Source organism: Pelophylax lessonae, assembly GCF_965119305.1.
Source record: "Pelophylax lessonae genome assembly, chromosome: 3".
Classification (NCBI taxonomy): domain Eukaryota; kingdom Metazoa; phylum Chordata; class Amphibia; order Anura; family Ranidae; genus Pelophylax; species Pelophylax lessonae.
The window spans coordinates 408,316,201-408,332,507 of NC_138770.1; the positions used below are offsets into that span (position 1 = coordinate 408,316,201).

At 43.4% G+C, this 16,307-nt stretch overlaps 1 protein-coding gene across 1 annotated transcript in view; it reads left to right on the plus strand.

Moving 5' to 3' along the window:
• Window positions 1-1,345: 1,345 nt before the first annotated feature.
• Window positions 1,346-16,307, plus strand: part of DCBLD1 (discoidin, CUB and LCCL domain containing 1) — a 122,024-nt gene continuing 107,062 nt past the window's right edge. Inside the window, exon 1 of the mRNA XM_082249086.1 lies at window positions 1,346-1,641. Within this exon, the coding sequence (XP_082105212.1) occupies window positions 1,557-1,641 (85 nt within the window). The 5' untranslated portion in view covers window positions 1,346-1,556. The remainder of the gene's footprint in view (window positions 1,642-16,307) is intronic.

Sequence of the window (16,307 nt, forward strand, 5' to 3'; positions counted from 1 at the left end):
CATACGTTTTTTTCATACGTTTTTCATACGTTTTTTTTCATACGTTTTTCATACGTTTTTTCATACGTTTTTTCATACGTTTTTCATACGTTTTTTTCATACGTTTTTTCATACGTTTTTTTTCATACGTTTTTTCATACGTTTTTCATACGTTTTTTCATCCATTTTTTCTTACGTTTTTCATATGTTTTTTCATACGTTTTTCTTACATCCACTACCAATGAAAAAACGGATGAAAAATGGACCGTTTGTCCGTTTACATCCATTTTTCATCCGATCCGTTTTTTTTGACGGATGAAAAATAGGACATTCATCCGTTCCAAAAAACAGACATTGACGGAAGCGGATGAAAACAGATGTTAACGGATGATCATTCGTTGTCATCAGTTTTTACATAGAGATGCATTGATGTCCATTTTTCATCTGTCAACGGATGGATGAAAAACGGACAAACGGACCGTATGTGTGAAAGGGGCCAAACGCTCAACAAGCCAAATCCCATTCTTTTCAATGGCCCTTGGTAACATATGAGCATTCTGTCACCTGAAGCAAAACGTCTGTTGCTCAAAAAAGTACATGAGCTTCTTTTTGGCAGATTACAAGAGTTTTTTTTTGTCCCCATAGACTTCAATAGAAACATCTGACTTGAGCGTTTTACGATCTTTTTGTTGTTTGAGCTCAAACAGCAGCTCTTCACCCCTGATTTTCTCTCCCTCTCCTCCCCCTAGTGCTTTCTATTGGCTAAACAAAAACACATGAAGCTATAAAATGCTTGTAATAGACTTCTAAAACGCTTTAAAAATGCATGTAACAAGCAGTGAAAAAAATGCTTAAAAAACGCCTGAAAATGCCAGTAAATTGCTATGCTCAGGTGTAAATAGAACCTGTTATCACCCAAATTTTGAGCTGTCACCAGAACAGGAAAAGAGGCAAAATCTTCCCATGGAGACGCTAGTTCTGGTAACACTCTGGGACTCCCACACATTGTAGAGATTTTCTCTCACTTCCTGTTTTAGCTCAGGAACAGGAAGTGATGGAAAATCTCCCCAATGGGGCACAAAAAAAAAAAAGCTGACAGGGATTAAAATCCTCCCTTACTCTATCCAAAAAAAAAATACTGCCTTTGGTTCTACTTCAAACGTTGTGGCTACACTTAGAGCTGAGTACAGTATTGGGAAGACTCACACAGGATCGATCCCTCTACCTCTTTGCACTCGCGTGTTATCTCTTACCTGGATTCCCTGCCTGGCTATTCCCCGTAGCCACCAGCAGGAGTCGCTGCTGCGGCCAGTGTTGAAGCCTCCCTCGTCCCCTCCCCGGGATCAGGAGGAGTAGTGGAGTGTGAGTGAGTGAGCCGGGGCAGGAGAGGATCGTCTACACAGGAGAGGAACGTCCACACGGGAGGAGGACCGTCCTATGTCTATGTGCGCCTCTCATAGCCAGCTCGGCGTCTATTCATGTATGGAGAGTCGGGGGCTCTCTGTCTGTAGAGGATATCCTGCGTCTAGTGACAGTCCGCTCACAACTTTACCGGAGAGTGGTCACTTCTCAGAGACATGGCTGGGATCACACCACCCGGGACTCTACTACTTACCGCACTGTTCACTGCACTCACCGCACCACTGCGGGCTGAGACTCTGGGTAAGTGGGCACCCCATACTGACAGGGGGAGGGCTATATTTCAGGGCACTACAGGCTAATAGGGGGTCTGTTTAGCAATGTTTTACCCAGGATTCCCCTATTTGGCACCAAACTTTAATTCAGCCTTCACCCAACTTGTCTTCATCTATGATTTACTCAACTTTTATCCAAGATTTATAGGATTATGTGAAGGTGCCATGTCTACACATATTTATTTCTCAGTGGATACCATCACTGATAAAGCTGGCCATACATTTTACAATTTTCTGTACAAATTCCTTTAAATTTGCCATCAACTATGTAGAGCAATGGCTTGCCTGATTGCATACAAATTGTAAATGTTCTTTAGGTTTGACCTCATAGTATATGGTGTTTGGTAAATCTATAGGAAAATTGTATAATGTATGGCAAGCCTCAGGGTTCCTTTATCTTCACCCAAGATTTACCTAATATTTAGGCAACCTTTGCCCCAAGATTTACCCAACTCTTATGCAGCCTTTGCCCAACTTTTATGCAGCCTTCACCCAAGAGTTACCCAGTTTGTTTGCAACCTATATCCAAGAGTTACCCAGGTTTTTGCAACTTATACCCAAGATTTACCCAGTTTGTTTGCAACTTATACCCATGATTTACCCAGTTTGTTTGCAACTTATACCCATGATTTACCCAGTTTGTTTGCAACTTATACCCATGATTTACCCAGTTTGTTTGCAACCTATATCCAAGAGTTACCCAGGTTTTTGCAACGTATACCCTAGGTTTACCCAGTTTGTTTGCAACGTATACCCAAGGTTTACCAAGTTTTTTTTTTTTTTTTGCAACTTAAACCCAAGATTTGGTAAATTGTATGTATGGCCAGCCCCAAGGATCCTTTATCTTCACCCAAGATTTACCTAACATTTATGCAGCCTTCGCCCCAAGGTTTCCCCAACCTGTATGCAGCCTTCACCCCAAGGTTTCCCCAACCTTTTATGCAGCCTTCGCCCCAAGGTTTCTCCAACCTTTTATGCAGCCTTCGCCCCAAGGTTTCCCCAACCTTTATGCAGCCTTCGCCCCAAGGTTTCCCCAACCTTTATGCAGCCTTCGCCCCAAGGTTTCCCCAACCTTTATGCAGCCTTCGCCCCAAGGTTTCCCCAACCTTTATGCAGCCTTCGCCCCAAGGTTTCCCCAACCTTTATGCAGCCTTCGCCCCAAGGTTTCCCCAACCTTTATGCAGCCTTCGCCCCAAGGTTTCCCCAACCTTTATGCAGCCTTCGCCCCAAGGTTTCCCCAACCTTTATGCAGCCTTCGCCCCAAGGTTTCCCCAACCTTTATGCAGCCTTCGCCCCAAGGTTTCCCCAACCTTTATGCAGCCTTCGCCCCAAGGTTTCCCCAACTTTAATGCAGAATTTGCCCAAAGGTTTCCCCAACTTTAATGCAGAATTTGCCCAAAGGTTTCCCCAACTTTAATGCAGAATTTGCCCAAAGGTTTCCCCAACTTTAATGCAGAATTTGCCCAAAGGTTTCCCCAACTTTAATGCAGCCTTTGCCCAAAGGTTTCCCCAACTTTAATGCAGCCTTTGCCCCAAGGTTTCCCCAACTTTAATGCAGAGTTCGTCCCAAGGTTTACCCAACTTTAATGCAGCCTTCGTTGCCTATGATGCAGCTTTGGATGGGGGAGACTTCGATGCAACTTTAACCAATGATAATGGACAACTGTTGCATGTATAATTTTCAGGTGCGACTTTTGAAGGTTTACAAGTCGCATGACAGTCGGTCCAAAGTAGAGCAGGCACCTTTGTAAACCAGCGACTTAAAGTAGCACATTTGAAAGGTTGTCTTTGAAAAACTTGGGGTGTGACTTGTCATGCGTCTTTAACCGGTCCGTTTGTCCGCAACCCCCTTATATCCTTATGGAGAAAACCATAAACAGACCTCTAGATAGATGCCTTTACACATATTTGTCAGTAACATATACATAATGAAGTGCAGGTTCTCCCCCCAGCTTTAGCATGCTTGTATTATGGGAAGTGTAAACAAGTCACTATTTACCCACATTTTTTTTTGTTATAGATTTTAAAGAAATTGTTTACATTCAAAGACTTTAACATTTTCAAATATAAAACTTATTGTGTAATCGTTTATTGTAGGCAGAAACATTGTGTTTTTATCTGTCAGTTTTTTTTTTTTTTTTGGAAAAAGCCAATAGATTACATGGTGCAGCACAATTCATAAGGTATCGGTACCATATTAACCAAAATGATTGTTACCAAGACACATTATAGTGCTTTGTGTATAATACAAAATTGACTTGAATAGGTGAATTTAATATAGTAAAATATTCATTCATTCATTACAGATCATGTTACATATATATTTATAGAAAGCAATCAGCTTTAATAGGGAACCTCGCCTTCTGTTAACTCCTTTTTAGTATTGCACAATATAATGAATGAACACACTTTTCATTGTGTGAATGCTTTTCATATGGGATCTGATTTTGTTTAGAGTTTTTATTTTATTCTGGTTTTTGTAGAGCTTGACATGGATCAAGTAAGCTGTACAATTACATAGTAAGGAGTGCAGTGTGTTTAGGTAAAAGTGCAAGTGCTGACTACAAGAACAGACATAGAAACATAGAATGTGTCGGCAGATAAGAACCATTTGGCCCATCTAGTCTGCCCAATATATCTGAATCCTATGAATAGTCCCTGGCCCTATCTTATAGGAAGGATAGCCTTATGCCTATCCCATGCATGCTTAAACTCCTTCACTGTATTTGCAGCTACCACTTCTGCAGGAAGGTTATTCCATGCATCCACTACTCTCTCAGTAAAGTAATACTTCCTCATATTACTTTTAAACCTTTGCCCCTCTAATTTAAAACTGTGTCCTCTTGTGGTAGTTTTTCTTCTTTTAAATATGCTCTCCTCCTTTACCGAGTTGATTCCCTTTATGTATTTAAAAGTTTCTATCATATCCCCTCTGTCTCTTCTTTCTTCCAAGCTATACATGTTAAGGTCCTTTAACCTTTCCTGGTAAGTTTTTTCCTGCAATCCATGTACTAGTTTAGTAGCTCTTCTCTGAACTCTCTCTAGAGTATCTATATACTTCTGGAGATATGGCCTCCAGTACTGCGCACAATACTCCAAGTGAGGTCTCACCAGTGTTCTGTACAGCGGCATAAGCACTTCTCTCTTTCTACTGCTTATACCTCTCCCTATACATCCAAGCATTCTGCTGGCATTTCGTGCTGCAATGCTGAGTGCTGTGACCAAGTGATAGGTAACGATGCACCTAAATGATGGACAAAATCTCATCACTGGACCAGGACTTTATATAGTAGGCGTAAGATGATCATACACAAACTATCCGCATTCTTCTTTTGGTTTCCGTTTAAAAAAATGATTGGGTTATTTCATGGCTCTATGTGAGTGACCTTTGTAAAACTATTTGTTTTTTTTTTTATGGTCATACAGGAGTAGAATTTTTTTATTTGGAAACATTTTGGAACCTTTTTTTTTCCCCCCATTTTGCAACATTTGTTTGATTTTCTGATGGTGTCAATAGTTTTTATCTGCAGTAACGTAAACATTGAAGGATCAGGAAATGTTTCTTCAGTGTATGTGGTTTTCCTCTGAGATTTCCATTTATTCCAAAATCAAATTTCAAAAGCAAACTAGGTTTTGTAGTACTTTTGAATGACATTTGTTGAATCTCTGATGGCATTGTGGAATGTACCAATGGAATTTTCTGTGTGAAGAAAAATCTACCAATGTATGGCCGGCTGAGCGCACCGTAGCTGTAAACTTGGGTGCCAGATTATCTCTGCTATGAATAAAGGCATTCGATGAAAACCTTCCATCCCTTTTTATTAGTCTTGGAGCACTAAAATCCTGGGATATCTTTTTGTGAATGTTTGTACCTCTCACATGGTCAGATTGCTAAGCAAAGGCATGTATGTATGTCATATCTATTGGATTATCTCTAGCTGTCACTGTGGCCTTAACTACACAGGCCAGACTAGTAACAGATTGCTGCAATCAGTCACACAAACCAACTTGCTGTGGGTTTGTCCTGCAATTGTCGTTGATTGTGGGTTGTGGGGATTGTGCACAATCTCAAGTAAAATCAGTTTGGGAGGAGGTTTGTGCGATTGATCACAGCAGTCTTTCTTAAAGCCATTTACTAATGTTAGAAATTCAAGGGCAACTTGTAGTTTAGTAATGTTACTAGATCATTAGAAATAGCAATAGATCACTTCACAGCTTGAACAAATGGCTCCCTATAGTGTAAGCTACACAAGTAGCATGCAGTAGCAATCATTTACATGCAATTGGAGCACAGCGCAAGATAAATTGCTGCTTGTGTAGCTTACCCCATAAGGAGCCATTTGTTCCATCGTATCTTCTTTGGGCTATGATTGAACTACTGAACCCCCCCCCCAGTGTAATGAAGTGTAAGGGCATCATTTTACTGGATGGTGTCTCAAGACAAATGTAAGACCTTATGGATCAGGGTAGAATTGGAACATAATATGCATAATTGGCCACTACTTTGGCTCCAGTGCTCTTAAAGCAATATTAAAGGATTTTTTTTTTTTCTTAAAATAACAAATGACATACTTGCCTGCTCTGTGCAGCCCTGATCCTCTGCTTCTTGAGTCACCCACCAGTGCTTTTGGGCCCCCGCCTTTCTGTCAAGTTCCCTTGCAATAGGGGCACCCATGCAGGCTTGCTCCCGAGCTGCAGGTCTGCATGTCCATTCATGCCCCCTCTCTCTTCTTATTGGCTCAGTGGCTGTGATTCACTGTCTCAGTGGAGGATGAGGAGGCAGAGTCCTTGGAGAGCACATTGCTGGGTCAAGGTGGGCTCAGGTAAGTATTAGGGGGGTTGGGGGGGGGGGATGCACAGAGAGGGTCACAGGTGGATCAAAATTTAGCTGAGACTGAACGAATTTTGATTCCTCTATGGCCGGTTCTGTTTGAGAGCATTCGATATACTGATCAACTGTTCACGAATGGGCCTGCTGGAAAACGTTAGTTTGATCAGTGCTGCAGTCAATAGGCTGCAGCGCTGATCAGTGTATTCTAATATGGGAGGAGTCCAGTTGACTCCTTCGCTGTCATAATACAATGGCACAGTGGGGAGAATATCCACATCAACCTTGAATGCGTGGCTGTGGGAATCGGGTACGTTTTTTTTTTTTTTCAGACCACTGGCTGAATGGAAAAAAAACAAAACTGAGTTTTTTTTTATGGCCAGCTTAATGTGTACCAAGAAATTATGTAACAAATTCTGACTTTCATTGGCTGAGGGTTTGTTCCAGCCTTGTTACTCAAATATTTTGAAGATATCCAGTATATTAGCATTTTCAGAAGGAAGCTCCCACATTTCTCTCTTTACAGGTATTCATTAGTTGGTTTTTGGGTTTCGGAGATATGACGTATACCCTAGCGTATTCATCAGGTGTTGTCTGTGTCAAAGTACTCTTCATGTTCATCCACATACAGTTCTAAAGGTTTCATTGATGAATTAGTAACTGCTCTGTCATAGTCGCAGATTACAAGTTTATTAGCTGTTGTATGACTAGCTTTCCAGACAGGTTATGTGTCTGACTTTATGACACGTTCCTCCAGATCACGGGAAATCTATTATGAAATAAATGATTAGCGTGGGAAAATAATTCTAAACAGTATCATGTAAATTTAGAGGAAAATAATAAAACAGTGACTAGCTTACTGAGTGTGGGTGCCAGATATTGATGCCCACTTAATTGGTAAATGTTATCAGAATAATTCAGATTTGATGATGTCAATTTTTATTGTGAGCGAGACCCTGTATATATTTAGGATAGAAACATAATTGTTTAGCTTTGTTGATGGTAGCAATGAAGTTGAAATGTTAGGGTACCTGCCATAGAAGCAATACCGCAACACGTCTTGGAGGGCAGACCATACATAGCGTGAATTTGGCATTATTCCCCCAATCAACAGACAGTGCTAACAGAGGAATCGGAATTTGTCTTCTCCGGGATGGACGGCCAGGAGAAGACCGTGATTATTGCTAGCGGCTATAGTAGCCGCTAGCGATAATCGCAAGAGAATCTGGCAGGCTGGTTTTACCCAAGTTGATCAACCGATCAACTGGGTACATACAGCCTGGCCATTAACGGTCCCTCGGGTGGTTCCCGCTGAGCCGGCCAAGATTCAAACCGTGTATGGCCGGCCTAGGACATCAGACAACATGGGCCAATGTCTGGCTGGTTTTATATACCTTAATAAAGCTGGGAGATCATAACCGGGATAAGTGAGGACTGCATGCGTTTATACATGCAATCATTTTCTAGCTATACCTACATTATGTGGCCATTGTGCCTTGCTAGTTTTAGGATAAAACCGAATTGTGTTACATTTTTTTTTTTAAGAAGATATAAAAACATAGCAGGTTTGTGTGTAAAATCCACACTTATTGGCTTCAGGGCCGGTTCACACTGGTGTGATGGAAGACATCGCATGTGATTCGCACCGCACTGCTCTGCAAATCACATGAGATGCTTTTGTAAAGCAAATTCAGCCATACAGATTCTATGGCTGTATTCGCATCGCATTCGAACCAAAGTCGTGCAGGACCCTTTTTTGGTCTGCACCAGAATCACATGGATGTTCGCACCCATGCAATCCGAATTGACAGTTCGCACTGCAATATGCAAACTAATCTGGGGGTGTCATTAAATTTGTATTGACACTCCCAGCAGTTTGCATATGGCAGTGTGAACTGCCTGCGAGTCTGGTGCGATGTGGGAACCCGCAGTGGATTTGCAGGGTTCCTGCATCGCACTAGTGTGAACCGGCCCTAAAACCTGAAGAAAGGATGAGTTATCAGTTTGTGGTAATCTAAAAATACCTGCGGGTCCCCAAGGGAGGAGATAATAAAATTGGTGATAGCATTGAAGTGTCCTAGGGATAACTTGTTTCACTTGATATGGGGCTAAGAAAATTGTTTTTAGGGAGGAGAAAGTGGTGGATTTAAGGAACTTACTAGGTTGTAGGGGTTGGCATAAAGAAGGACAGAGAAAAAGGCACAAGGGTATAGGGTAAATACTAATAAAGCGATAGAAATAGGTTGAGTGTGGGAGGAGAGGGGGCGGGTATTTGAGGTGGGATTGCCTCAGAATCGATTTGCACAATGCAGTGCAAACTATGGAATCGGATTGCTTGGGTCTGAATACCCATGCGATCCGATTCCAGTGCAGACAAAAAAGGGTCCTGCATTTTTTTGGTACATATCCAGTGCGAATTCAGCCATACCTAATGTATAGCTGAATTTGCATGTAATTTGTACAAGAATCCGATGCGATTCCTGTACAAATGACATGCAATGCTGTAGACCGCATTAGTGTGAACTCAGCCTAAGGGTCCTTTCACACGGGCGGTCCCATCAGATCTGCCTGTCAGTTTTTTAGGCGGATCTGATGGGATCCTCCATGCATCCCTATGGGGCAGCGGATGTCAGCGGAGACATGTCCGCTAACACCCACTGCCATCCGCATCCGATCCTGTCTGTGAAATCCGGACGGATGGAAACCCTATTTTCCATCCATCCAGGAATGAGAGCGGACAGGTGGTCCCTCTCATCCGATTCCCCAAAGAGAACATCGTGGCTCTGACACCTCCCTCTCAGCACACAGAGCGGAGACGGAGCTGGCATCCGCCGGCTCAGCGGGGATCGGCGAATCAATCCCCGCTGAGCAGAGCACGGTCCGCAACAGAATGCGGACCGTGTGAAAGGACCCTAAGGCCTCAACAGAGCGGACCGTATTGCGTATTTCTTATTTTTTTTTTACGGACACGGATGACACTTGTGTCATCCGGTCCGTATGTCCGCATATCATCCCATCCGTTTGCGGATGATATACAGACATAATGTTAGTCTATTTGATGGCGGGATGTCAGCGGATGACACCGCTGACATCCGATTTTGCGTCCTTTCCGTTTTTTTTTTTTTTAATTCTTTTTATTAATTTTCAAAATACAACATACAGAACAGAGCCTTATGGGCATACCCAGGCTCGACAACACAGATCCCGCTAACACAACCCACACTCGAGCAACAAAAAACAAAATATAATATAACACCCCCCCCCACCCCCCACCCTCCCCCCAGCATGGCTACCGGTCCAAAAATCCTGGGAGCAAAGGTACCGAGTAACTAAAGTGTAACAGGCAGGGAAGAAGGAACATAGCGTGGTCCAGCGTGGTCAGAGAGGCACAAGGAGGTCACATCAACCTACATGTATGACACCCATCTATGCATCAGCCAAAGAAACTCTCGGAGGCGGAGGTGAAGGCTCATCCGCAGTATCAGTAGCCTCCAGCCAAATGTTCCAAACTTTGTGAAACTTGTCAGGGCATCCTCTGAACCTGTAAACTGCTTTTATACAATGGTATCATAGAGTTGACCAAAGCCTTCCATTGCGACAGGGCCGGAGCCCCCGAATCCTTCCAACGGATTACCACCAGCTTCCTGGCATAGAAGAGCAACAGCCCCAATAAGGTGCGGGTGGCCACCGAGTGCGCCAAGGCATTAACAAGACCCAGGATACAGGTCTCAATCCTGGAAGGGACAGCAATAGTGGTTAGACGTGTGATGAATCCCAGGACCTCAGACCAAAAACCCTGGAGGGACGGACAGTGCCAGACCATATGGGCGTAGGAGGGAGTGGCAGAGCCACACCTCCAGCAAACATCTGGAATGCCAGGGGACACTCTATGCAACCTGGAGGGGGTAAGATGGAACTTATGCAGAATCTTGAACTGTATTAGGCGATCTCTGGAGGACACCAAATGTTTAAAGGGATAATCCCAGACATCCTCCCAATCCTCTGAATCCAATTCCGGCATCTCCGCCACCCAGAATGCCTTCAATCTCTCCAGACCCACATGCACGTTGGGCGTTAGGGACCTGTATATAGAGGAGAGTGGTTTTTGAAGGTCCTCATCCCGGAGGACCAGTTCCAGGTCTGCCGGAGTCAAGTTCAGGGGGAGTTCCCCAAACTGAGTCCGAAAGGCATGGCGGAGCTGCAGGAACCGGAAAAAGTAAGAGTTGGGGAGATCAAACCTGCTTTTCAATTGGTCGAAGCTAAGAAGGACACCCTCCGGACAAATGTGAGAAAGACACCGGATTCCCTTAGTAGCCCAGATAGATGGATCAGGGACAGAGAGGAATTCAGGCAGTTCCGGGTTGCGCCATAAGGGAAGGTTCGGAGACCGCCGACCAGGGTCTGTTTTGGAATAGGGGGAGATCAAAGTCCAGGCCCTGATGACTGCCCTCATGGAGGTCGTAAGGGGGTACGGAGCCCTGGGTCCCCGATATAGGGCGTTACGCAACGCCTCATATGATCCTAGCAGGGCCGCCTCTAGAACCACAGCGGAGTTAGCTTCGTCACCTTTCCGTTTTTTTAAACGGAAGAAAAATAGGGTTCTGTTCCAAAAAATGGAACAGAACTGAGAGGACGCAAATCGGATGTCAGCGGATGGTCATTGTCCGCAATCCCATTGACCTACATTATGTCCATATATCACCCGCAAACGGATGGGGTGCTATACGGAGATACAGAACGCCCACCCGTGTGAAAGAGGCCTAAGAGTTGGTGGGGATTGTTTAAATGTTATACGTGGTGTCCAGGTTTGGATGAACATTTCCGTACGTTTATCATCCATCAACAATTGCCGTATTCACATTATATGGGTTAGTTCTGTGAGCCATTTAGCAATACCAGGAGGGAACTGGGTGTGCCAGTGTCTAGGGATCACTGATCTGGTGGCTTCAAGAAAGTAGCACCTGGATGAGGACTAGGTGCATTTAAAGAAGGGTATCTGTGGGAGTGTTGGGTGGAGTCGTGCCTGTGACTTATTGGTATATGGCAGATTTTGTCCCAGAATCCTTTGTCTCATATTTTTACCATATGTGGGTCATTGTCTCTTGTGTTGTTGACAGTGCCAACCTATGTCCAGTAGGGAAGAGTTCTAGTGAGTACGTTCGCTGGGCATTTATACCAGTGTGAGAACATTTTTGAATTTTTCTCTTGCAGTTTGCAGACAATGGAGAGTTTGTTGTAGAGTGTATACTTCTTCCCACTCTTCTGGCGTAGGTGAGGTGTTTAGCTCCTGTTCCCAGCTTTTGATATAGCTTCCTGTGTGAGCAGTTATTTTAAAGGGGAGAGGTCTTGTTCAGTTGTTGAATAGTTAGAAGGTATGAGGCCAGGAAAAGACTGAATCTGTCTGTAATCACGCCTGGAGAGAACAGTCATTTTTAATTTATTTTTAGGTAGGGAGCCATTGACAAGTATTTGTGATAGCCTGTGGTGGGCTCAGCAATCCCATGATTGGAAGGTATGTTCTTCAACTGTAGGGGAGAAGACCAGTTTTTCAAATAGGGTATCATGGGAAGAGGACATTGAGATTTAAGAATTTAGAGACCAATTGCACCAGGCATTCAGAAGTTAGTGGGTGAAATTCTCCAGAGTTTCTATCGTTTGAGAGAGAGGGCATAAAAAGGTAGGCGTCTTTCTGTGGTGGCCTAGTAGTGGGCCATTTAAATACTGATTTAATCCTAGTACACAATGAGAATTTTGGATAAATGATTGTCCTTTTTTTCTTTTTTGCATGCTAGTCTCATACCGAAAATAATAGGTTACAAAAATTCTCGCAAGACCGTATACAACTTCGGAAGTGATGTATTGTAAATGTTTCATAGCATGCATTGTCTTGCTCACACAATTTATTTCGTACAAATACTATACTAATTACACGAAAATTGTTCATTCTGTTAATTTCATGCTTGTCCCTTCTGGTATTTTTGCAAGAACTGTCGTGATTGGCTTTAGAAAGCTGTGTACTAACAAATAGATTGACAGATGATCGCTTCAATGGCATTTTTTTTTCATCCAATATTCCCATCATGTGTCATGCAGCCATTGCTGGAGTTGATGTAGGTAGGAAGTAGATACAGGATCTCAAAGGCATGAGAAGCAAAAATGATGAAGCCATATACAAAAAAAGTAAGGCCTCATACACACTGGCTGAATGTCGGGTGGCATCAGCCAGTACAATAGAAACTGGCTGACTCTCTGTAGAAGGGTCATGATTGAGAAAGGTCTGCTGGCTGACTCCCTATCAGTGCTCTCAGCCAATGGCTGAGAGCCCCGACCGGCTCCCTATCGGGTCTCTCAGCCAATGGCTGAGAGCCCTGACCGGAGTGTTCTGGAGGGGGAAGGGCACCCCCCCCCCTGTTAGAACACCATAGCATAGCAGGGGAGGTCACTGTACTAACATTGGATTGTTAGTACAGCGACTCCGACTGGAGCTGTCAGGTTTTTTTTCATTCAACCTGCTGGGTTGAATGAAAAAAAACCTAGTAGTGTGTACTGGGCTTAACTGTTTCATACACACTGCTTTAGCAAACTGAATCTCATTCATTTAGGGTTAAATCAATAGTTTAATGATCCCCTGAATTCATTTATTTCATATGCTTTTCTGAAGGACTTAACCACTTGCCGACCGCCGCAAGAACATATACTGCGGCGGTCGGCCCCGTGCAGGCAAAGTGACGTACCGGTACGTCACTAGCCTGTGAGCCAATAGGGGGCGAGCGCATGCCCCCGCTCGTTCACGGACACCTCCGCGCGAGTGATCGTCAGTTACAGAGGGAGAAAGGCAGGCGGCTAATGTAAACAAAGCCGCCTGTCATTCTTCCCTGTGTAACAGCAGAGATCATACGGTCCTGCTATGTAGGATCGTAGATCTCTGCTGTTACATCACAAACCACATCACTGCACAGTAAGAAGCACGCCCCTAGGGACACACTTAACCCCTCCTGCCCCAATAAAGTTAACCCCTTCCCTGCCAGTGTCATTTTTACAGTAACAGTGCATATGTATAGCACTGATTACTGTAGTAATGTCACTGGTACCCCCAAAAGTGTCAAAAATGTCAGTCAAGGGTCCGATCTGTCCGCCGCAATGTCGCAGTCCCGCAAAAAAAAATCGCAGATCGATGCCATTACTCGTTAAAAAAAAAACAACAAAAATGACAAAAATCTTTCCCTTAGTAAACGCAATAACTTTTGTGCAAACTAAATACGCTTATTGCGATTTTTATTTTTTTTACCAAACATGTAGCAGAAAAAAATTGGCCAAAAATGTTAAATTTTGATTTTTACATTTTTTTGGGGGGCATTTCATATAAAAAAATGTGAAAAATATTGTTATTTTTGCAAAATTGTCGCTCCTTTTTTTTTGTTTATAGTGCATGATCAATTACAACCAAAAGAAAGCTCTGTTTGTGGGGAAAAAAGGACGTCAATTTCATTTGGGTACAGCGTCGCACGACCGCACAATTGTCCGTTAAATTCACGCAGTGCCGAATCGCAAAATAGGGCCTTGTCAGGAAGGGGGTAAAATCTTCTAGGGCTTAAGTGGTTAATGATGCCTTGAATTCAATTATTAAATATGCTTTTCTGAAGGACTTAAATCTCACTGAATACAGGCTTATGAAATTCTGTAAAAAATGCAACGTATATAGCTTTTGAGACCCAGCAAAATGAGTTGATACAAAGGGCAGATGGCCAGGTCACTAATTCTCTTATATTTTGAAATATGCCTGTCCAGAAACCCATGCATCTGTAGAGTAGCTGCAAATTGTAATTATTTTAGTTTTCTAGAATACATTGGCGACCCTATATTGTCTCTGTAATGAGTTGGATGTCTGAGCTTTCATCATACTGGATGAACCCATCTGTGGTCATTGTTACTCAAGATAGTAGATTCGTTCTGAGGTTTCAGAGTATTGTGTACATTGAAAAGGAAGTCAAGTCTGTTACATTTTAAAGAAAATGGGACCCAGGGGGCTATTTTGGGACCATTTCACCATGCTTAACAGTTGTGCATTTCTGGTAAAATTAAAAAGAAAAACCTAGGTTATACCTAGATAAGGTGGAATCAAACTTAACCATCAAAATGTAAGATCCACTTATTCACCGGTGCGCCACTCCCATTTAAAAATGCCACATTACATTTATTAAAGAGATGTATATGAGGAGAAAAAATACCCTTACCAGACTAGATCCTAGGAATGGTGAATATCACAGATCTTAAAAGAAGATGCTCCTCCAAGTAAGTATTTTTTTATACTTCTTTTCTCCTAGACGTATGTTATTTTAAAGCTGTAGTTTGGCATTTTTACATTGGAGTGAATATGTTAACTTCACAATTTGATGCAAGGCTAGCTTTAATTCATAACCAGAGCTGCAGAAATTACAAATTTTTACCAATTGATATTTTACCACCTTTCCCTACAATGAAGAAGCTGTTATGTGGTCTTGAGACCCTGAATATTTGTATTCTTCTTCATCAACTCTAATACATCATACTGAAAAGAAAGATGATCTTGTAAGTTGGATTGGAGACTTTCTTGGTTCAGACCTGCTGAGTAGGGTTGAGCGGACACCTAGATGTCCGTGTTCGACGGGTTCGGCCGAACTTTAAAAAAAAGTCCGGGTCCGTGTCCCGGACTTTTACCGAACTTTTCCCGGACACCGAACCCCATTGAAGTCAATGGGGACCCGAACTTTAAGGCACTAAAATGGCTCTAAAACACCAAAGGAAAGGGCTAGAGTGCTGCAAATGGCAGCAAAACGTAATTAAGAGCATGGCAAGTGCTCTGCAAACAAATGTGGATAGGGAAATAACTTAAAACAACAAAAAAAAACAGAAAAATAAAACAATGTTCTTCTTCATCTCTGAAGGACGAGGCCCATATGGAGTAGGAGGGAGGTTGAGGTGGTGGTGGATGTGGCGGTGACATAGGCGTGCGCACAGGGTGTGCTGGGTGTGCCTGGGCACACCCTAATCACCTAGGGCACATAGCATTGCCAGTGAGGAGATGGGAAAGATCTCCCTGGGACCTGCTCTGCTCTATTTCTCCTTGCCTACAGGTACATGGCCCCGATACATTACTCTCCCTGCTGGCAAACACATGCATGTGTATTTCAACTTTGGGGTGCACACCTTAATGCAATAGGCTGCGCACACCTATGGGCGGTGTAGGTGGAAGCGGCGGTGGAGGAGGACCAGGGCCGGATTAACAGCATCATGGGCTTGGTGCTGAGGATTTTGAAGGGCCTTAGGGCCGTGCCTTGCCATGCACCCAGAGGAGGAAGGGTGCAGCCATGCATGCCTAATTCAACATGGGATGCTGTCTCTGAAGCCCATAAACACATCCATGCATCGCCAACTGTCCCTCCTTGTCCGGCCTTCACGCTGTGTGGGGAGGTTCTGAGGGTGCTGCCTGGGGAAGCGAGCATAGAAGCCAGACTTCTGTGTTTACAAGTGACAGAAGAGCGGTAACAGTGAATATGGCCAACCCGTGGCCTATATAAAAGGTAGGGGCCTGGAGCTGCAGCTCCAATAGACCCTACATTAATCTGGCCCTGAGGAGGAGGACGAGGTAGCCAACACTGCTTCTTTTCACAAATTTTAAATGAGGGTACACCCCAAAAGAGTGAGAAAGAGCAAAAATGGAACAATGGGTGGGTAAGGTCGGTATCCATTGCTATTCTGCATAAGGTACGGAAAAGTCCCGTGGGATCCATGCCTGGTTCATTTTAATGAACGTGAGCTTGTCCACA